Source organism: Athene noctua, chromosome 20, assembly GCF_965140245.1.
Source record: "Athene noctua chromosome 20, bAthNoc1.hap1.1, whole genome shotgun sequence".
Lineage (NCBI taxonomy): Eukaryota > Metazoa > Chordata > Aves > Strigiformes > Strigidae > Athene > Athene noctua.
This window is the reverse complement of record NC_134056.1, coordinates 4570246-4591732: the sequence shown is the minus strand read 5'-3', so window position 1 is coordinate 4591732 and position 21487 is coordinate 4570246. Positions and strand designations below refer to the sequence as shown.

The 21487-nt window shown below is 53.6% G+C and overlaps 1 protein-coding gene across 1 annotated transcript; it reads left to right on the top strand.

Moving 5' to 3' along the window:
* Positions 1-5224: 5224 nt before the first annotated feature.
* On the top strand, positions 5225-19531 carry DBH (dopamine beta-hydroxylase). The gene is made up of 12 exons (XM_074923827.1): positions 5225-5566; positions 7812-7958; positions 9342-9599; positions 11016-11192; positions 11643-11745; positions 13244-13410; positions 14106-14249; positions 14345-14383; positions 15323-15382; positions 15990-16117; positions 16737-16896; positions 19397-19531. Exons 1-12 carry the CDS (start codon positions 5225-5227, stop codon positions 19529-19531), a joined length of 1860 nt encoding a protein of 619 aa, XP_074779928.1.
* Positions 19532-21487: the final 1956 nt, after the last annotated feature.

The window sequence follows — 21487 nt, the reverse complement described above, 5'->3', positions numbered from 1 at the left end:
CAGCACCCTCTTGGTGAATGGGAAAGCCAGTGAGCAGTCTGCAGATCCCTTCTGATTTGTTATGGGAACAGGCCTGAGCAAAGTGATCCTTTTAAAAGGAGAAACAATTCTCTTGACCCCACGACATATATCAAATAGTTCCTGTCAGCCACAGGGCTGGTCCAGACTCTGCGGCGCTGGTATGAAGGGTGAGAGGTGGATGCGGCCAGAGAAATTGCACACAGCGTCAGTCAGGGCAGGGGGCCCTGGGACCCTGCACGATTGCCCATCCATGTGAGCATCTCCCCTACTTGCCAGACCTCTTTTCCCCCTTCTCATACTGCGTCAGGTCCAGGCTGAGTCAGACACTGCCTAACCTCATCAGCGCCAAGGCAAATTCGATCCCGGTGCTGGCTGGATGGGGGCTGCGAATGGCAGAGCCCCCGGGGCACAGAGAGCTGCACCCGCCGCTTGGGAGCAGACAGCGAGCTCCTCTTCCCTCCCTGCCCTCGCCGAAATTGAATTTCCGTTTATGTTAGCGAGGCAATGGATTATAGCTCGAAGGGGTGCTGCCTGCTTCAATCCCTAATTTGGTGCATCAAGTGTGCTTAAACCCACTTACCTGTAAGCCAGTCTTTGTTCCAGGCAGGCAGCCCTCGCCTCCTGCCCATGGAGGCAGCTGCTTCCCGAGCTCCTCAGGCACTGCTGCTTTCAGGGCTCTGGAAACCACAGCTTAGCTCCCTTTAGGCCTGGCTTTGTATCCAGGGTGGTTAGTGGCAATGAAAGCCACAGTAGTTTTAGCATGTCCCTAGGAGGGTTTGGATTTGTGGCTCTGCCAGAGGACGAGGTCAGCAAGACCCAGTGGGGGGATTAACGCTGCTGCTGCGGTTCCTATGGCATCCAGCATGGCTGAGCTGGGGCCTGGGGCACTCAGCTGAGCGCTGACCATTAAAACCAGCCCTTCTCTAGGGCTCGCAGCATGCTCCAGGTATTCCCTCTGCATTGCTGCACCCTTAGCTCTTTTCTGCCCGGGGAGATTTGGCAGACTCTGCCTGGAGTGGGGCAGGGGGTGCACAGGGACACCCGAGTCTCATCTCCAGCACAGGATGCTCCTGTGCTGATACCAGCGCAATCATGTCGGCATTGGCTCCAGCAAGAACTCGCAGAAAGCTGCTGCTGCTGCTCTGCCTTCAAGGAAAGGGGCTGAACCCACGGCTCCCATCCCACAGCCCTCCCGGTGCTCCTCCCGGCAGCCGGCCCACGGGAAGCCATTCTGCGCCAGCCCCGAGCGGTCAGAGTTTTGGAGTCAGGAAACTGGCATTTCGATATCGCATCGAAGTCTTAAAATAAACACCCAGAGTAATGAGTGGAAAGCTGGATCCTCACTCTTTGCCTGGATTTATGAGCAACGCCTGTGGAGAAACTGAAGGGGGGAGAGAGATACTTTTTTTTTTTCTTTTTCCCCTCTTTAAATAAATTCTCACTGCTTATCTGCAAAGTTCAGCTGTTTTCAAGCTGACCTGCCCATGTTACGCTGTTCCACTGCAAATTCCTTCTGTACAGGAAAGCTCAGGAGCTCCACTTGCATATGCCAGCAGCCTGGGGTTTCATCTCTAATAGACGGAGGCAGAACTTGTTAGCTAAGGACCCCCTCCGGCCCCCCGGTGAGGATCACTTGCCTTCCTGCCATGCTGGCAGCTCAGCTTCTTTCCCTTCACAATGAGGAAACAAAGCCAAGAGAGGAGGAGAAGTGGGTGAATCTATGCTTGAAGGAGGTCAGAAACAGAGCAAGGCAAAAATCTGTTCTCAGGGGCTTTTGTAATGCAGCCAGACATCTACCCGAGTAGCCAGGGCTGGAGGGCGAGGGACGTCCATCTGACGCTTTCAGCCAAGGATCTCAGAGCTCAGTGTGTCCAGGAATGAGCCCAGGAGCCTCAGGCCAAGGCAGGGATGATGCCTCCTCCTTCAGGAAGATGAGCTGAGCCGCAGATGGGCTGAGGTGCAGCCCCAGCTCCTCGGGCAGGGTCCCCAGGGGTTCGGTTCACATCTCCGGTGAGTGTGGCCCCATGGTGGGAGCCTTCCCGGGTGGCTCTAATGACCCGCTGCACGTGACACTATCTGGACATGTGCTTTTAAAGCTGATACCAGCAGTGGGAAGGCTGGTGGGGGGCTGAGCTGTGCACTGCAGTCACTGTACCCATGGGGTGTGGGATGGGGCCAAGGGATGCGCTTGTCTGGGAGAACTCAGCTCTCCAGCTTTCTCTCTGCGTTGGCTTTTTGCCTGATAAAGCTGAACAAGAGATTAAAACCTCTAACCAGCAGGTCACCCGACAAGGAGAAGACGCTCTGGATCAATTGCCACATTCCTGAGTAATGGTTGTGTCTTAGGACAGTAAAACCTCATCAAATTTAACGTAGAGATGCACACACTGATGACTCATTAAAACACCCAGGCACTGAGCTGAATCTATTTCCTCTCATTACACAGGGCTAGGAAACGTGGATCTACCCCCGTGACATTGCTGCAAGGACCACAAGTGAAACCCAAGACCCAGAGGGGACCAGAGGGGATTCCGCACAGAAGGCATCTGAGAGCATCATTTGTCACGTGAGCCAGCATTAATAAAACAAGACCACAAACTCCGAGACTAAAGCAAGGCAGTGTGTGTGTATCAAAGAGCTTGAGGCAGTTCATTATAATTCCAATTAACGTAGAAAAGTTAATAACCAAAAGAGAATACATCAGACTTTAAACAAAGAAAAAGGGGGAGGAGGAGAGACAAAAGGTATCTTTAAACTGGAGCTGAAGTCCCAGCTGCTACAAAAGCAAAGAAATAACAATTATTTAACAGGAGAGGAGAGGAGAGGAGAGGAGAGGAGAGGAGAGGAGAGGAGAGGAGAGGAGAGGAGAGGAGAGGAGAGGAGAGGAGAGGAGAGGAGAGGAGAGGAGAGGAGAGGAGAGGAGAGGAGAGGAGAGGAGAGGAGAGGAGAGGAGAGGAGAGGAGAGGAGAGGAGAGGAGTTTCATTTCTGGCTGTTTGGGTGAAAATCATGTTTACTCTGGCATTTAACTTCGCAGGGAAAATATTTCGAACACTGTCACTACTACTTAATGCCTGGGAGCACAGACAAGGCCCTGCTTGTTATCAGGGCTCCTTTGTGGTAATTGCTTTGTTAGAAAGCCGAAGAGCTAATCTCAAAGCCTGCAGCATCTCCTATTTACCTTCCTATTCCTGAAATACTCAACGTCATGGGATGATTATCTAAATAATCAGTGCAGGGCAGATATTCTCTCGCTGTCCCATCCCAGAGCTGGCCACCCAGTGCTAAACACTGTACAGCACGGACAAAAAACTCCCCCGTGGAAAAGACAAGCAGACAGGGACATTCACCCACCCTTGGGTCACCGTGTCCTCAGCAGCAGTGGGACCAGAGACCTGGAGCAGCACTGTGGGACTCCTGCTCCTCCCAGGTGCTCTCAGGGGTGAAATCCAGGCAACGCAAAGCCCCCGGGGCCCCCGGGGTGAGGGGGCCATTCCCTGACGCTGCTGGGTGGGGGACAAGAGCAGCCTGGAGCTGCTGGGGCAGGAGGCCGAGAAGGGCTGAGTTCTGTCCCCATGACGGTTATTAACCAAAAATGTAATTTTCCACCTGGAAAAGTAAACTGAGTCCCTGAGGTCCTCTCCACAGGCAATACATCCCCGTGGGGTATTTTGGAGGAGGACAGGAGGAGTTTGCACTCCCCAGCAGTGAGTCCACTTCCTCGCTGCAGTCCTCATCAGCTGCCTCCTCCCGCCGTCGTGGCTGAGTCCGTTCACGCTCCCCACGGCCTCCGAGGAACCATAGGGCACGCTGCTAATAACGTGCCATCCGTTCTAATTTTCTTCCCCGATTTCTCTGAGCGTTAACAAGCTGGGGTGACATTGCTCCTGTTTGTACCCTTTCTGTTCCCGCCTGCTGGGATCCTGTCTCCAATGCTGGGGTGTGCAGGAAAGACCTTGTGAGATACCAGGACCCCAGCTCAGCACTGCCAGGCGGGCTCTACCCTGCTAAAATAAACTCTTGCAGCGTTTTCCCGGAGGTGTGATCACGATTACATGTAAAACTATTATTAACAGGTTAAAAAACGGATGGAGACTGAGATGGGAGGAGAACAGCCGTCTCCCACACTGTCTCCAGCTGAGCTGTTGGACTGGCTTGCTGGAGCAGAAGGCACCTTTGCCACCACCCAAAAAGACATGTCCTCTCCTGGGATCCTCCTTCTGGACCTGCTCTGACACCAGCGAGAGCTCCAGCAAACGACACCGCAGTCGGCTCCGAGAGGTTCATTTTAAACCCAGCAGCGACTAAAGGACTGAGGGGCTCCGGGTCGCTTGACTTAGCTCAGCTTTCGGCAGCATCTCATGCAAACGTGTCCCCACGGAGGCCAGCCTCCAAAAATAAACAAACACAGCAACAGCTCTGTGGGTTTTGTGCTGTTGGTGGGGACCCTGGGAGGGAACGTGCAGCTGGATGGGTCCCCACGGTGCAGCCTGGACCTTGGCGCAGCCTGAGCAGCACACTGCAATGGGGGTGGGGGGACGCGAGGGGTCTTCTGGGTGCACTTGGGCCAGCTTATCTGCAAGCCACCGACCCGTGTGGTTACTCAGAGGAACAAAAAGAAAACAGGGATGCACACAGGGATACCCTGACCTGCACCCAGCACAGTGTGGGCAGGGAGCGGGACCTGAACTTTGCATCCGTCTGGCAGCTGACTCTGGGCTTTGATCCCTCCCAGTCTGGCAACCATTTGGGTGACAAGTGACCCCAGACTGGGGGACATGGGGATTTGTGGCTGGGATTGCTCCTGGGGCTGTCCTGCCGCTTTTTCCCCACAGGGTGCAGGCAGGGCTGGCTGCAGAGCTGGGCGAGAGGCACCGCAAGCAGGGCACAGCCTGTCCACGCAGGGCTCAGCAGGAGCAGCTTGCGAGTAAACAGCCCTTTCCAGCCACTAAGGAAGATTTAAGAGCGAATAACATCAGCCCAGTCGAATTCAATTGCTATTGATAATGTCCATGTGCAATTAGAGCCAATTAAGGGGAGGCAGCGAATGACAAGTGTTTGGCCAGGAGGTGGGGGGGAGGGTCAATACAACAAAGCGATTTCCCAACAACCAAATGCAATTAAAGAGTATCACTTACCCAGCTTGCCCAGGAGGGCCAGCACATAAATGGGCAAAGCCAGGCGTGCGGGTCCGTCCTGCCCAGCATGCAGAGCTCCGGGAGCAAGTCCTGCCGCTGCCCCAGCTTCAAGCTGCGGGAAGTGGCATCCATGTACTTCACCCTGATCGCGGTGTTCCTGGTCATCTTGGTGGTGGCCCTGCAGGGCTCAGCACCCCATGGGAGCGATTTTCCTTACAAGGTGCCCCTCGATCCCCAGGGGCTGCTCGAGCTCTCCTGGAACGTCAGCTATCCCGAGCAAGATGTGCATTTCCAGCTCCTCATCAGGGACCTGCAGTTTGGGCTCCTCTTCGGGATGTCGGACAGGGGCGAGTTTGAGAACGCAGACCTAGCCGTGCTCTGGAGCGATGGGCACAAATCTTATTTTGGGGTGAGTCTCTGGTGTGTTTGCATGGCTGCTTTTGGGGTTGTGTCCCCATGGGTGAATCTAGCTCGTGATTTGAAGGAGCGGGGCTGATCCAGGGCACGGCGCACGCTGGACCGCTCCCGCTGCTCAGGTGGACGGGTCCAAAAGTGCTTGGAGGTCTCTATCCCAGAGAGACCCACAGATCAGGGCTCCACTATGAGTTTGACACAGGATCTTAAACCCCAAAAGAAAAAATCCAGCAGCACAACAGCAAGGCTGAGGGGAACCAGAACCTGGATGTCTCTGCTGCGTTTAGCTGCAAAGAGCTCCAAGAGGTGGATGTACAGACCAGCTCACACACGTGCGGGCAGGACGCACCAACACCTTGGTTCACTTGTGCGCTGCTGTCAGTCACATTAAAAATCAACCACAACTCCCGTTAATGATTTTGAGACAGGGCAAAAGTTATCATCCTGCTCCTGCCAGCAAAGATAACCCAGCTGTGAGCCCCGTTCGGTGCTATCGCAGAGATCAACAGGACACGGGGAAACACAACCTGACGGCGGCCTGCTACCAGAAATTAAACATGCAAAAGGATTTGGGCAGTATGTAAACGCCTGGTGGTAGCAGATGGAGGGGAGCTCATTTCTAATTTTGCTGTTTGATATTGCTATTGCAAATTGCTGTCCTTGCTAACGCAGTCTTTGTCCAGGTTCGTGTTTTCTTTGTCTTTCTGCCGGGGCTGCAGTTACAGTAACTGCCCCCTGCTCTCCAGCAGCTATTTATCCCCAGACCACCAGTTAGGCTTATTGCAATTGCGCTTGGCTGCAGAAACTAATTCCCATTTTTTTCCCCGTGTGAGGCTTTCTAGTAAGTTAAATTTTACCTCTCTGCTTACCTCAAATTAGCCATAAAATACATTCTTTCACATCAGCCGCAGTGTGATCTGCAATGTAATGAAAGGATGAAAAGAAGGGCTTATTATCTGTACTGTTTTCCTGCTAATTGCCAGCCATTCAGGATGTGTGGTGGCCCGAATGCTACAGTAGTTCACAGCATCATGTTAAAAAACATAAAGGATCATTTCTAATCTGCCTTCATGTGCCCACTGAAAGACAAGCGGCACTGAATTAAACACCGGGCAGCATTTGGGCTTTCTCTTGCTGTTAGTGCTGAACAGCATCCTGCAAGGAGATTTCTATAAATCTCTCCAGTCCTGGTTTTCTCCCTCCCAGAAGCTTTTCTTCTGGATAAGTATGTCAGCTGTTAAAGATCCAAATTTGCTTAACCTCCCATGTACCACAAGATTAATTTGCACACCATATTCCTATGAAAACAAATGTCATGTTAGCTTCATGTAGCTGATTTTACTCTCCCCCTCTAAGGACAATATGTTCTTGAAATATCACTCTATACTTCTGGCTGAAATGATGCCAAGATACTTTATTATTTTTCTTCTGTTTTTTCCCCCAAGATAAGACAACCCGTGCCACTTGTGTACGTACAGTGAGGTACTTCTTAACTGCCTTTTCTCAGTAAATAAAAGATAGCAACAGGAGATACAAAAGATCAAGACAACACAACTGTTCAAATCCAAATTATTGCAGGATTTTACGCTCCAAACCTTGAAATCCTTAAACACAGGAGTAACCTACTGCTTTTCTTCTCTTTGTGGCTTTGCCACCATTGTCAACAATGAGCAGCTTTTGGGAAGCCTTGCTGGGCTGCTAAAACAATCTGGCCACAATAAATTCAGGATTTTGAAGAGGGGTAGTGATTTCTAGGGCTGACACTACAGCCTGGCAAGAGTCTGATCCTAAATTGAGAGCAGCTGGGTCTTGGAGAGTGCATCAGCCCTCACCAGAAGGTCCCCCCAGCCAAAGACACCCAAAACACAGCACAGACTGATGCAACACCTTCATGTGTCCCTGTGGGCTTTCCTCCCCTCACGTCCTTTCCCCCCAGTCACATCTCAACTTGTAAAGGTCTTTCTTTGACTATGAATGCTGGGTCACGTATTTCGCAGGTCTGCCTGTGCTGAGCACCAAGGGTCTTGTGGCAGGGGCCGTGGTGGCACGGCTCTGCCCGTGGGCTACTGGAGGGGAGCGTGGGGCAACCAAAACACAGGCTCCTTCCACCTCTGGGATGCGGAGGGTGAAGCAACAGGAGGGTGATGAGAAGGACCTCACGACCCGTGGGACTGCTGGAGGTCACTGCCGCGGGCTCCTCGGGCTGTGTGGGGCTCAGGGGGCTGCTCTTCTTCCCGCAGGATGCCTGGAGCGATGCCAAGGGGCAGCTCCACATGGACTCGCAGCAGGACTACCAGCTCCTCGGGGCTCGGAGGGCTCCTGAGGGGCTCTACCTCCTCTTCAGAAGAGCCTTCAGCACCTGTGACCCCAAGGACTACCTTATAGAGGTACAGCATCATCCTCACCCTGCTATAGCACCCTCCTAGCCCCATCCCAGCCCTGGGGCAGAGCTCCAAACCCCAACCTGCATGGCTATACCTGACCAATGTTCTGTTTCAGGAACAGCATCAGGAGTTTGTGCTGTCTAAGGCAGAAAGGAAACGTGCTACAGATGTCAGTCCTGGGACATGAGTAATGTTTGGCACAATCTATTTACAACCCCTTATAAACTTCTCCAAAGTGTAGATTTTAGCTCGTTTGCATCATCCGCTCCTGTTAAGCATGTGTTAGGTCTATATAAATACCCTCCTGCATCACTCCGGTTTGCCGTCTGGAGCCAACTGTTTGGAGTGTTACAAAGAGGTGTTGGTATTGTTCAACAGGAGGCAAAGAGGAGGATTTTGGCAGGAGACAGAGCAAAGGGGTGGCAAATAGAGCTGCTACGGTGTGACTGTGTGTGGTTCAGTGAAGTCTCTCTGGGTCTGCATTCACTGCTCCCCCATGAAATGGGGTTTGGGGGAAACATGCCCAGTGGGGATGTTGAACAGCTTCAGAGTCGCAGCCGTAGACCCTGGGTGCGGGCAGGAATCAGTGCAAGGCTCATTTCAGATGAAAGTGGCAGGATATTTTAAAGCCAACGTGGGCACAGAGCATCCTTGAGTTTTTGTTGCCGGTTTTCAAAAGCTTGTCTTATGGTAAGAAATTTCTACTGTCTGCCAAAACACAGAGAGCCCTGGAAGAAAAAAATCTCTGTGTGAGCCAAGAAAATACTTTCAGGTCTTCATTCTCTGATCCTTAAGAAAAAATTATGCTCCTTTTCCTTTCTTCCTTATCTCCTGTCCAGGGCTCACCAGGTTCAGCAGCACCTTCCTTGCTTGCAGTAGAATTTCAGCAGAGCTTCTTGCAGTATCCCCTCCCAACAGACACTGGCAGAAAGGGAGGATTTCAGGGGGAAGGGTTTTTTTCTGCTGTTCCTCCCCAGACTCCTGCCCACGGCTATTGCTAGGGCCAGGACGCAGGGTGGGATGAGCCCTTAACCAATGTGGTTGTCCCAGGCTGGAGCTCAGGAGGAACAAGGGCCTCTGAAAGAACAGAGGGAAGATGTTACCCTGACAGAACTGATGCCATCTAGGGAAAACTTCTCAGACTCTCCCAGCTGGTAGGGAACCCTCCGTGATCATGTCAGCCAAAAAAAAAAAAGCCTCGAAATCTACAGTCTTTCTGGGACAAAACATCAAAGTGAGCTACTGGTGAAGTCAGGGTGGCTTCCCATCTGGGGATGGCTCAAAAGGCCCATTCCTGGATTTATGCCACTAATACTGGTGCTAATGGTCCACACCATTCATGTTCTTGCATGAAAAACCACCTGATATACTTTGCTCTCACTTCAGGATGGCACCGTGCACCTTATCTACGGGATCCTGGAGAAACCGGTCCATTCCCTCCAAGCCATCAACATCTCTGCCATCCACAGGGGACTGCAGAGGGTGCAGCTGCTAAAGCCCAACATCACCATCCCTGACCTGCCCAGGGACATGAAGACGATGGAGATAACGGCCCCTGACGTTGTCATTCCCAGCCAGGAGACAACCTACTGGTGTTACATGGCAGAGCTCCCAGACAACTTCCCCAAACATCACATTATCATGGTAAGAGGCAGAAGAGGGTTGCTTTCCCTGGTGCAGATCAGCAGTCGTGTTCAGCCATTCTGCAAAGTCCACCTCTTCCCTGCCCTTTCACAGGGAGGCTTTCAGACCCAACATGGTACCAAAAAATCTCCCAGAGCCATCCCACCAGCCAGTAACATTCTCATGTCTCCTAAAAACCCCCAAATCAGAAGTTTCTCCCCAGGAGGTGGCAGGTTCGTGACTTTCCATCCAGCACATCAAGCAGGTAGCAGAGCTGAGAGCAGCTCCCTTGCAGAGCTGACCCCCTGCAGAAGGCAGAGCTGTAGCCATCAAGGACAGACCCGTGGCAGGATTACGGCACACAGTGAGCCACAAGGAATATATAAACATGGGAAACAAAGGAACAGGGCTGGCGAGAGCAGGGCAGAGCAAGCCAGGATATGAACTGACTTCTAAGAGATTTGGCATACTCCAAAAAAAAAAACCCCAAACAGGGTTACAGACATAAATTTAACTTATGTGCTTTGCCCAGACGTGTTACGTGTGCTTGGGTCACCTCCCCCAAAGGGGAGGCAGAAACCTGCAGGCAGCCTGGTGCTGGGGAAAGGCAGGAGTAACGCCAGTCTGACCGCCCATCACGAGCTGCGGGGAGAGCATCGCCCGGCAGGCGTGGAGGTGGCTCAGCAGATGATCTGGCACACCCAGAGTCAAAACCACACGACGGGGAGAGGGAAAACCTGACACATGAGCTGAAGCCAGTGCTCAGTGATTTACAGGGGAGAGACGACATTGCAAAGGAAAACTCAGAAGGAGGATTTTCTCCCCAACAGATGGTGTGAAATGAATCATCTGTGTGTAAGTAAAAAGTGCGTAACTCCTGATACCTTCCCGCTGCTGCAGATCCCTTCTACAGCTGGCGCTTTGAGCCAGAGCTGTTCCTCATGCTTGTTTGAAGTCACTTTTTCTACCCCAAATCCCCCTTCCTGCCCCCTGAGCAGCCATTGGCTAGAAACAAAACCCAATAGCTGTGGGCAAAGGTATCGCAACATGGCCAGGACCCTCTTCAGGAAAAAGCAATGTGCCCAGGGTCACCTCAGCCCTGCAAAACTGCCACGGGACTCAGTCATCACAAAGAGACACCAAGATCTTCTGCTGATCAGGTGCATCTGTCACAGGAGAAGGGATGAGATGTTTCTCTGTGGGTTCTGGTGGACTCTGGGTTGATCCTAAAGCCAACCAAGAGCTCTTAGCCCTTGGTGCCTCATGCCCAGAACAACCTTCCCTCCCCATCACGCGGCAGAAATTGTCTCCAATTCAGTAACGGATGGCAGACATACCTGCCTTGGGCTCCTTGCGGAGCCCGCACAGACAGCAGCCCTCGGGGATGAGCTCTCAAACAGTCTTAATGTGTCCTCCTTCTCGGATGCTGCTTTGCAGTATGAGCCAGTGATCACAGCGGGCAACGAGGCCCTGGTCCACCACATGGAAGTCTTCCAGTGCGCTGCCGAGTTCGATAGCTTCCCCCATTACAACGGGCCCTGCGACTCCAAGATGAAGCCAGACCGGCTCAACTACTGCAGGCACGTGCTTGCAGCGTGGGCCATGGGAGCTCAGGTGGGTGCAAGATGGGGCCCCCAACACTGGATGAAAACTTTGCCCCTGGGTGCTTTCCTGCTGCGTCCTGACCCTTCCCAATCCCATCTCGGGATCACCCCATGCAGGCTGCCCCAACCCCGTTCTCTGCTGGGATTTGGATTCAGCCCTGTCTGACCTCCCCATCCCCTTGACGTGTCTGAGTTTCCACCTCACCCCAGCCCACCTCCTTGGTACCATACATCGGTGTGATGCCCCTGCTCAGTGGTTATGCCATTGCATGTGCATGCCGGCACGTGAGAAGCCTTTGGAAGCAAGACCAGCTCCCCAAGCGCAGCCAAGAGCACAAGCCATGTCCCTCAGCCCACGGTGGGTCTCAGGATTATGCCCAGACATTTCCCTTAGGCTTTTCAGCCTTGTCCCCAGGAAAGCCACCCCACTGCTCCCCTAACACCCTCCCTCTGCTTCCAGGCTTTCTACTACCCTGAAGAAGCAGGTCTTGCCTTCGGTGGCCCAGGCTCCTCCAGATATTTGCGCCTCGAGATTCACTACCACAATCCCCTGGTGTTCGAAGGTGAGTGGGTGCATGGCGTTGCCCGGTGCCCCCTCGGAGAGGCAGTGGCAGGAGAGCTGGGCCAATGCCAGGGTCTGCCAGGCTGCTGGGGAGGGCTCCAGGTTTCATAAAGGAGAAAACCTGGCCAAAATCATAGCCTTGTTTGCAACTTTCTGGAGGAGTAACGGTCCAGATCTGTCCTAGTGGGAGGAATATGTTAAATCCCGACCATGCTGCCTGCCTGGTCTCAGCAAAGTCATCCTCAGCAGAGGCTGGACCCATCCTCGTGCATGCACAGCAGTGGGGAGGAATGCTCGGGAAAGGGAGCCTGGCTGAGTCTGCAGCCCTGCAGACAGAAAACTGCCCCTTACACATCACTCCTGCAGGCGCATGATCCAAGGCAACAGTAGTGTTTAGTTGGGCTGTCACAGGGTGTCCCTCCAATTTCTGTGCAAGGTGGTGTTGGTGGGTCTGAGCTCAGAGCCAGGAGCAACGGTGGTGCCAAAGTCACCAGAGAGACAGCACCAGCCTGGCTGGGGATGGGGGAATTTAGACATTGTTTTACTGGTACTCCTGCTTCGATAACATTGTCAGGAGACACATTTAAAAAAAAAAAAAAAAAGGATTCCAAACAACCCAGTTTCTTCATTAACATAAAAACAAGTAGCTTCTTGACTAACCAAGTGTATTTTTAGGAGACCAGAGCATATGTACTGTAGATCAATCATAGCACATTCAGCAACTCGAGAAGAAACACGTCTATAAATATGGAGCTCACATCTTTCATAATTTATCTGGTTTTGCATGTTAACCAATAGTGTCTCCCCCATTATTCTTATCCCTGTGTAGGCTCCAGCCCAGAGACAGGGAGTTCAAAGCTGGCCTGAACCCCTCCTGACCTCCTGAACCTGACCTTTGCCTTTGCTCACAGAGCTGGGTGGCAAACGGGAGCCAGAGCTCGGCTCTGCATCTCTGCAGAGCTGGCTGCTGCCTCTGCCTGCCCCACGCTCAGCATCTGCCAGAGCACATCATGGGCACGGGGTCTTCTCCAGCTCCCACCACCTCCTGAGGGGAGGTTAAATGGAGAAATCTCAAATGCAAGAGAGACCAGAACCTTTCCAAATGCAAGGAGTACTTGCTCCACAGGCACGTCTCCTCCTGCCAGGCCCCCAGTAACAGCATGGCCTTAGCTTTTTTGGATGCATCAGGTAAAGAAGATGCAATGAGCCATATTTCTGAGGGAGTTCTCCAAAGCACCTCATGATATGTTCTGCTTTAGGCTCTCCATCAGCATTCCCTACCTTGCTCTCTAGGGGACCAGGTACATATCCGCGGATACTTGCATGAAAATCTCCAGGATTTAAAAACAGTAAGAACCACATGCATGAAGAAAACTGCGGGCGAGAGTCTGGTGTGCCTCTCCCCACTGCAGCACAGCATCATTTTTCACTCCTGACCTTGTCCTGGCATCTGTCACTTCTCCCACGGTGACTTGCAGCCTCGTCCTCTCACCCGCCAGGTCGCCACGACTCCTCAGGGATCCGCCTCTACTACACGGCCACCCTGCGACCGTACGACGCTGGCATCATGGAGCTGGGCTTGGTCTACACGCCGGTGATGGCCATTCCCCCGGGCGAGGACGCCTTCATCCTCACGGGCTATTGCACCGACAAATGCACCCAGCTGGTGAGTGCCTGTCCCCTCCACCCCGGCTTCACCTTGGAGAATAGAGGTTGCAAACAGCCTTTCCCAGGTCCCAGGCAGCCGTGATATGACACTGAGTTCCGGGCCCCCAATTCCCAGTTTTAAACTCCCCGAACCCCTTACCACGAGGTTGTGCTGGAAAGAAAAATCTGCTGTGTACAAACAGCAAGCAGCTGGTTGGGATGCACTGAATCCCCCTCAAAGCTGCTCTCCTGGGGAACCATCTGCTCCGGCTCCCCAGGGTACCATTCCCATAAAACTCACTGCCCAGCTGGCTGTGCCCCAGCGGTGCCTTCCCCCACGGAGTTGGGAAGATTGGTCTCTGCTGCCAAGGACCTCACCAAGAGCTCTCTCACAGATAGTTTCAAAACACCCGTCTTGCTCTCAGGAAAGTTTTAGTGGATGTTTTTGTAGCGCTTACCCAAAAGGAACCATTTGTGGCACTGCTAACAAAGGCAAGGAAGCAAGCAGCGTCCGGCTCAGCTGTTTGTGCTGACTTAGGGCACAGCAGCACATACACTGGATTTGGGAGCTCGGTTCTATGCTGCTCCAAGGGTACAGCAAACCCTGAAACCCCCGTGTGGGAGCCAACCCAGGGACAGTCAGTCCTGAGCACGCAGCAAGGGAGGGGAGAGGGACAGGGCTGGGCACAGGGGCTTGAGCTATCCTTCCCCCAGGCTCTACCCGCTGCCGGCATCCACATCTTCGCCTCCCAGCTCCACACTCACCTGGCAGGAAGAAAAGTGGTGACAGTGCTGTCTCGGGACGGGAGAGAGCGGCAGGTCGTGAATGCTGACGGTCACTACAGCCCTCACTTCCAGGTACAGCGGGCTGCGGGGGATTGTGGCTGGATGTCACCCGTGGGGCTCCTCCAGGCACGGGTTGCTCTGACGTGGCCCCTTTCCTTCCCTCCCAGGAGATCCGCATGCTGAAGGAGGTGGTTGCAGTTTTTCCAGTGAGTGGCTCCAAAAACCATGGTGTCTTCCAAATAGCGCAAGACCTTCCCCTGACCCCGCAGCCCTGTGGCTCCTGCCTCCTTTCCACTGCCTCATCCCCCCCGCCGATGGCAGCCCCTGCCCACGCACAGGCACCCGCTGCCATCTGGGACCTCCCGGGGGGCTGCAGGAGAACATGCTCCCCCCCAGTCCCCAGGTCGTATCTGCCACCCCTGCATGGGTGCCTTGGGGACACCACGGCTCATTGAACATGGCACGAAAGTGGTGTGTGGGCACCTGAAGCGTGTCGGGGGCTAAATGAAGCAGCAAATTTAGCTGGGCTTCCTCTTGCAGAGGGAAGCTTGTTGTGGGGAGGGGGTGAGGGTGAACTGTTCATGCACTGGGGGTGCCCCCTCCCTCCTTGCTTGCTAGAAGGAGAGGAAGAGATATGGCAGCAACTGTGGTGGGAGCGGGTGGTAAAACAGAGACTGAGCATGCTGTAGGGGTGAGGAAGGACCCGGCTGCAAAGTGGGGGGCACCTACGGGATGCATCGTGCCCCCAGACACCACTACAAAGACTCAGTTTCAATGAAACACACCCGGGCTGCACCCCAGGGTGTCCCCATGGGCCCCGGCACTGACCGCGGCGGAAGGCAGTTGTGCCATCAAGTTGCGTGCAGGTTTAGCAATTCAAAATATTGCCTAAGTGCAATTTTGTTTGGTGCTTCAGCCCTGCCGAAATTCTTAGAAAGTGAGGAAAGCAAGAAACACCGTCCTAGGGAATCTCCCCAGAGGATGTAAGTTTAGTAAAGGCTCCTGTGGCACCGCAGCCAGCGCTGGCAGGGAAACAGGGAGCAGAGATCTGCTCGTTACAAACTCCCTGGTCTCCAAATTTGCTGATGGGAGAGAGGAAACCCTGCACTCTCACACCTCCACATGTCTCTGTTCAAACCCCCCAGGGTGACGAACTCATCACGACATGCACATACAACACGGAGGACCGGAGCCGAGCCACTGTGGTGAGTGGGGTCAAGAGCTCACCTGCCTCTGCTTGCACCCCAGGGTTGGGGGCACCCCCAAAGTGAGCACCTGCATGAACCCAGGCTGAATCACAGCCAGAAAACAGAGGGAGGGTGGTAAAGAAGCGAGACCACGAGGATCTGCTGCCTGCAGGGGGATGTTAAGGTGCTAATTGAGAAGTAGTACATGTCACTCTAATTCCCATCACAAACTGTTCCACCGGGGATTAATTGTAATTAAAGAGAAGTGGCATTTTTTGACAGTGCATGTTATTTTCTTATATAGGCAGCAAAAAAGAGCCTGTCAGAGGTACCATCAGCAGGGACAAAGCTAAATATAGCAGAGGGATTATAGGAAATCTGCATTTTAATGTAAACCACACAATCTAGCCTGAAAGTCTGTCCTTGTGTAAAGGGCAGATGAGCATCCCCATCCCATGCACCTGAAGGAGTGTGTGTGTGTGTATATGTGTGTGTACGTGTGGAGTGTGTGCACACAGGTGTGAGCTTTGTGCCTTCCTGACCCCCCCTGCCCTCCCTGCTGCCTGTGCAGCCCTGGCAGGGCAGAACTGGACCTTGCTGCCAACACTCCGTGTCTGTGCTACAGGGTGGGTTTGGCATCCTGGAGGAGATGTGTGTCAACTACGTGCACTACTACCCCCAGACACAGCTGGAGCTCTGCAAAAGCGCCGTGGATCCGGGCTACCTGCACCGATACTTCAACCTCGTCAACAGGTACAGAGCCCCTGCATGGTGCCGAGGGGAGAGGGACCGTTGAAGAGCCCTTTGCTAGTAACACTGGAAAAGAAAAAGGTTTAAAAAGTGGGGTCTGAGGCACTGGCTGTGCAGGAGGTGTGTGGGGGCACTCTGGCAGTGTGGGCTTCGGGAGCCGTGGCTGGGAGCTGGAGCACAGCCCTGCTCTCCCCTGCCCCAGAGCTGGCAGCCAAACCCAGGCTTTGAGGAGGGCGGTGTAGGGAGAACCACCGGGAAGGGAGAGCATTCCCAGGGAGGGACTTCCCGGCAAGAGTCAGTGCATGGCCAAGTGCTCATGTGCAAAATACTTACAGGCCAAGGCAGAGGCCAGGCATCCCTGCCAGAGAAGCAGGCTGTGGCTCATCCCCCCACCATGAGAGGGGCGAGATGCTGACCTTGCCCAGGGTGTCCTGCTCACGAGCAGTCTGGCTGGCCCCAAATCTTCACCCCAAGGTGCTGGCTGCACAAGGCTCTCCCTGCTCCCAACACCAACTTCAGAGCTGTTCCAGACCGAGCTTTAGGCAGGGAGGAATTAGACACATCCAAGTGCTGAAAGGGGACAGCACTGCCGCGTTTCACTGTGGCGTTTCTCCTGCCCCAGGTTCAACGACGAGGAGGTCTGCATGTGCCCGCAGGTCTCCGTCCCACAGCAGTTTTTCTCTGTCCCCTGGAACTCATTCAACAGAGATGTGCTGAAATCCCTGTACAGCTTTGCTCCAATCTCGGTGCACTGCAACAAATCCTCAGCCGTCCGGTTCCCGGTACGTAGAGCTCCACAACCAAAGCTTCATGGCAAAACTCCCAGCCATAGGTAAAAAGCAGCTCGACAGGGCTGTGTCACAGGGTGACCCCGATGAGACGGGACAGGTCTCCGGTGCTCGGGACACAGCTGCACCCGGCGGGCTCGGGGAAGCTGGAGCTGCCCAGGGAACCCCCAGCCTCAGGAGGACACTGAGCCCAGCTCAGCCCCGGTGTTTAAAACAGTGTGACATGAGCCCACTGTGGATGTGCTCGGCCAGATTCAATTAGGAGATGCATTTGCATAAAGCAATTTGGAGGCTGCTTTCGCTGAGTGTTGAAGCAGGGCTAGCTCCAGAGCTGAGGAGAAACATGAGGTGGTTTTTAGGATTTCTGGCAAATGACATCAGGTCCCAGCAGAGAGAGCTCATTACATACAGCATCTGTGCAGTCTCCAGAGATCCAGCAAAACACGAAGGATAAAGGGACATGAGATCTTTAAAGAAAAACCAGATCCAGGCATGATGGTCATGACAATGACGGTAATGAAGATTTAAAACCACTGATGGTCCCTATCACCATCAGTTCCTGACGCTGTTTACCAGTGCAATAAACTTAAACAATCCGTAATCCACTGCAGCGCTGGAGAATGCCGAGCTGATTGCAGGGATGACCATCACCTTTCTCTCCTGGTAAACCCACTTCAGCAAAGTCTGCTCTGGAGGGGCAGAAACCTTTCCAGTTCCCTGGGACTGGACACCCAGCACCTCTCGGCTATGCTGTGCCCTGCTGCAGGGACAAAAGTGGTGCAGAAGTTTTATGCAGAGGCAGAATTATGAATTAAGCCTCTTAACCACAGCCTAAGCAACTCTTGATTTCAGAGAGGTATGGGGGTGGTCAGAAGACACCAGAGCAGAGCAGAGCTGATGCTGGCACAAAGCGGGTCACGAGCATGGCATCGAGGGAGAAGGAGCTGAGCTGTCCCTCCTCTCTGCTGGTGTTTTCAGAGCGAGTCCGATTTTAAGACATCTCATTTATTCCACGCTATTTCTGCCAAGAGAAAAGCACCAGCCTCTAATTAAGATTGTGCTTTTGCAGTTCAGCAATCCCAAACCTGACGAGATTTGCGGAAGGCCTGAGTGCTGTTAATTATTGAGCAAAATCTCAAGGTAACGCTTGACGTTGTCCCTGAGTCCCCTGCACCCGTAAGGGCTTGCAGTGAAATCTCTATACTCTCTATATGCAGATTTCCACTCAAAACCCACTGAAAATAACAACTATTCAGACACTCCAAATGCCTTTAATCTACCCCAAAAGCAGGGTGCTGGCAAGGTGTGAACACAGGGTTTGGGACGTATCAGCAGGGCAGAATGCCACAGCAGATGGGCTCAGGGCTGGGGCCAAGCCCTGGAGCAGGCGCACCCTAAACATGCTGAACTGCTCTCTTAAGCTAAAAGAGTACAGGAAAATAGTAATTTCTCCAGCTGGTGCTCCCCTGCATTGCTGTGCCCTCTCCAGTCGCTCCCCGTGTGCTTTGGGAGGGTCCCTCCATCCCCCTCCACCTTTCCCCAAGGGTTTTCTTGGTGCTGGTGCAGGCTCTGGTCCGTTTCGCTTGACATACTACAAGGAATTTAATCTGAAAACAGAAATTCAACTTTCATCTTCTTGCTGATGACTCACAGCTCTACCTCTCCTCTCCAGACCTCCTCCTGCTCATGCTGCGGCTCAGCCTCTCACCAATGTTTCTGCCTGAGCGCACAGCCAGCAGCCAAACTGTAGCATCACTGAACCAGAGCTCAGCCCAGACCGAGCCCCCCTTCACCCTCTCAGCCCCTGCCTGCGTCTCACTGGGCCACTAACCCAGACCAACACATCACATCTGAGCCAAATCCTGCCCGGCGGGCTCAGCCCTCAGCACTGTCTGACTCCAGCACATTGCTCCTTGTAGGGAACAGCCCCAAGACAAGGTGCCCCCATACATGTGCAGAGCTGGGGGTTTTGTCCTGGCCATGGTCACCTTGAGTCCCGATGGCTGTGATAGCCCTTCCCCTGCTCTGCCCCGCAGCACCTCATCCAGGCTGCTGCATCCCTCCTGTTTCGCAGCAGCTGCATATGAACATCCACGCTGGCACGCTGCAAACGTCGCCTCCAACCAACCTGCCTGCCAATACCTGCTAGAGAGCATTTTTCAGGGCTGGGCTGTGAACACAGTGGGTCGGTGGGGCTCCCTGGTTTGAGTCGTCCCCATCTGATTTGGTGGGTAACACTTTTTGGGGTGGAAACTCCCTAATTGTGGTGGGTTTGCGCGACGTGGTGCACCGCAGATGTCTGCGCCACTAAGGGGATGCGTAGGTGATTCTGCAATACAAATAATTAGTAACATCTCATAAGAAAACATCCTAGTTCAGGCTAAAAACACCTCAAATATTAAAGATCATTTCATTTTTACAAGCAGGGAGAAACACAGAGTCTCCAAGTACCCAAAACTCCTAATTGGTCTCACGGTGCTGATTTCTCTTGCAGGGTGAGTGGGAGAAGCAGCTGCTCCCCACCATCACCGAGAGGCTGCGGGAGCCCGTCCCTCGCTGCCCGCCTGCCCTGGCGCCTCAGCCTACGGCCCCCGTCCCCATCAACCTGGGCAAGCTCAGGAGGGACTGACCCGACACCTGCTCCCTCCACCACGATGGGAAACATCCCCAGGCAGGAGCATCCACGGGGAATGTCGTCTCGCTGCTCTCCCAGCATCCCTGCCCACACAGCGATACCGGCCGGTGCCCTGGCCCCCGTCTCTGGAAGGGGTTAGGGCTCATGAGCTAGAGTTCAGAAAGCACTCTGGAGATGGAAAGCGCTATATTTAGTGCGTTATTAGCAATCCTGGCTCTGAGTAATGCTGCTTTCCACCCCCAGAATAATAATGTGGAGGTTTGCTATTGTACCGAACCCAGCGCGGTCCCAGGGAGGGGGGGGAGAAGCTTCTTTTCCCGCAGGGAAACTGAGGCACAAAGAAAAGATCTGTGTGAGAGCAGCATACAAGTCTTCCCAGTGCCCCACGGTCCTGCCTAGCTCGGGGTGGCTCCGTGGGTGCTCTCCCACAGCAGAACCCATGGTGGGGATGGAGGGAGGGAAGGAGGGAGGGATGCTGTGACGCCCACTGGGTGCTCACCTCCCTGCTGCAGGGACTGCGGCTCCCCCCACGCTCCTCCTCCCACCCCCTTACACTGGGGATTATTTGTCTTGATGCCACTAGATGCCAATGGCCAGGAACAAATGATATCTCTGTGGTAGGGTTTGGAAAGGGGGGATACAGGGGGAAAGACAAACCTTTTGGCAGGAAAAATAACTTCATTAAATACCTACATGTAAAAAGAAAAAAAAAAAAAAAAAAAAAGAGAGAAAAAATTGCTTTTGACTGTTGAGTACCAAACGGAAAATACTCAGGAGAAGAGGAAAGGCCAGTGGTGCTGCAGAAGAGCTCATCCATCCCAGCTGGGCGTCTGCCCCTCACTGCCCTGGGGTCCATCCCAGCCAAAACCTGCCCTCCTGGCCACCTTGGGCTTAAGGGAAAACCTGAAGTCAAAGCACTGCGGATCAGAGAGGTCTTTTTAAAGCAAAACATTATCTTTGCAGACATGCAGTAGATCCCTGGCTCGGCAGGGAGGCAGCATGCTCGGTCCCTCATTTATCCCCAGGACAAATGGACAGGATCACTGCCACCCCCTCCGCCTGGGCAGAATCAGGGAGTGCAATCACCTCCTATTCAGAGAAAAATTCATCCCAATCTTGTCTTTTAACATTTCTGGTAAAACCAAAGCATCTGAGAGTTCAAACTCTTGCCCATGGTGCTTGTTGCACAAGGCTAAGGCATTGGAAATCAGCTCTGAGGAGGGTATAAACCAAGCAAACCTAGTCAAGGGAAATAAAGTGAAAAGCACGCAGCGTGAATATTTTTTCAGGTGGGTGAAAGCTTCAGCAGAGATCAGGCCCTTGCTGCGCCGCTGAAGATGGAGCACTCAGCCCAGCCTCTGTGTGCAGCCCCCTCTCTGTCGGGAGCTGAAAGGAGCCACCTCCAAGGTGACCTTCGGGGAGGTGCCAGCAGAGCAGACAGGAGCATGGAGCCACCAGGGGCCAAGGGCTGCCCTGGTGTCAGAGCCCCGGCTGGCGAGCTTGCGCCACAGCGCTGAGCTGGTCCTGCCTGTACCAGGAGCAGCTCAGAGGGGACACAGACACAAACAGCACCAGCAAAGCAGCCGTGGGCCAAAACACGTCCATCAAACTCTTTTCCTTCTACGAATTCAGAGGCTACACACACAGGTGCTCAGCAAGGACCCAGATCCCTACATCATGTGCCTTCGGGGGTTTCTTTTATTCTTTTATTCTCTGGGGCACAACACGAGAATCTTTCCCCACTTGAGCATCAAGGGGTTGCCCGGCACCACCGTGTTTTCCCCATTTCAAACCCAGGGGCTGGTGCAGGCTGGCAGCACTCCCTGGGCACCAACACACTCCCACTGCCACGACCAGAAACTGGGACTCGCCTTTACTCTTGCCTTTACTCTCGCCTTCCCACAAACGGATGGGGTCATCGCTCAGGTCTGCGGGGATCGACCCTCCCTG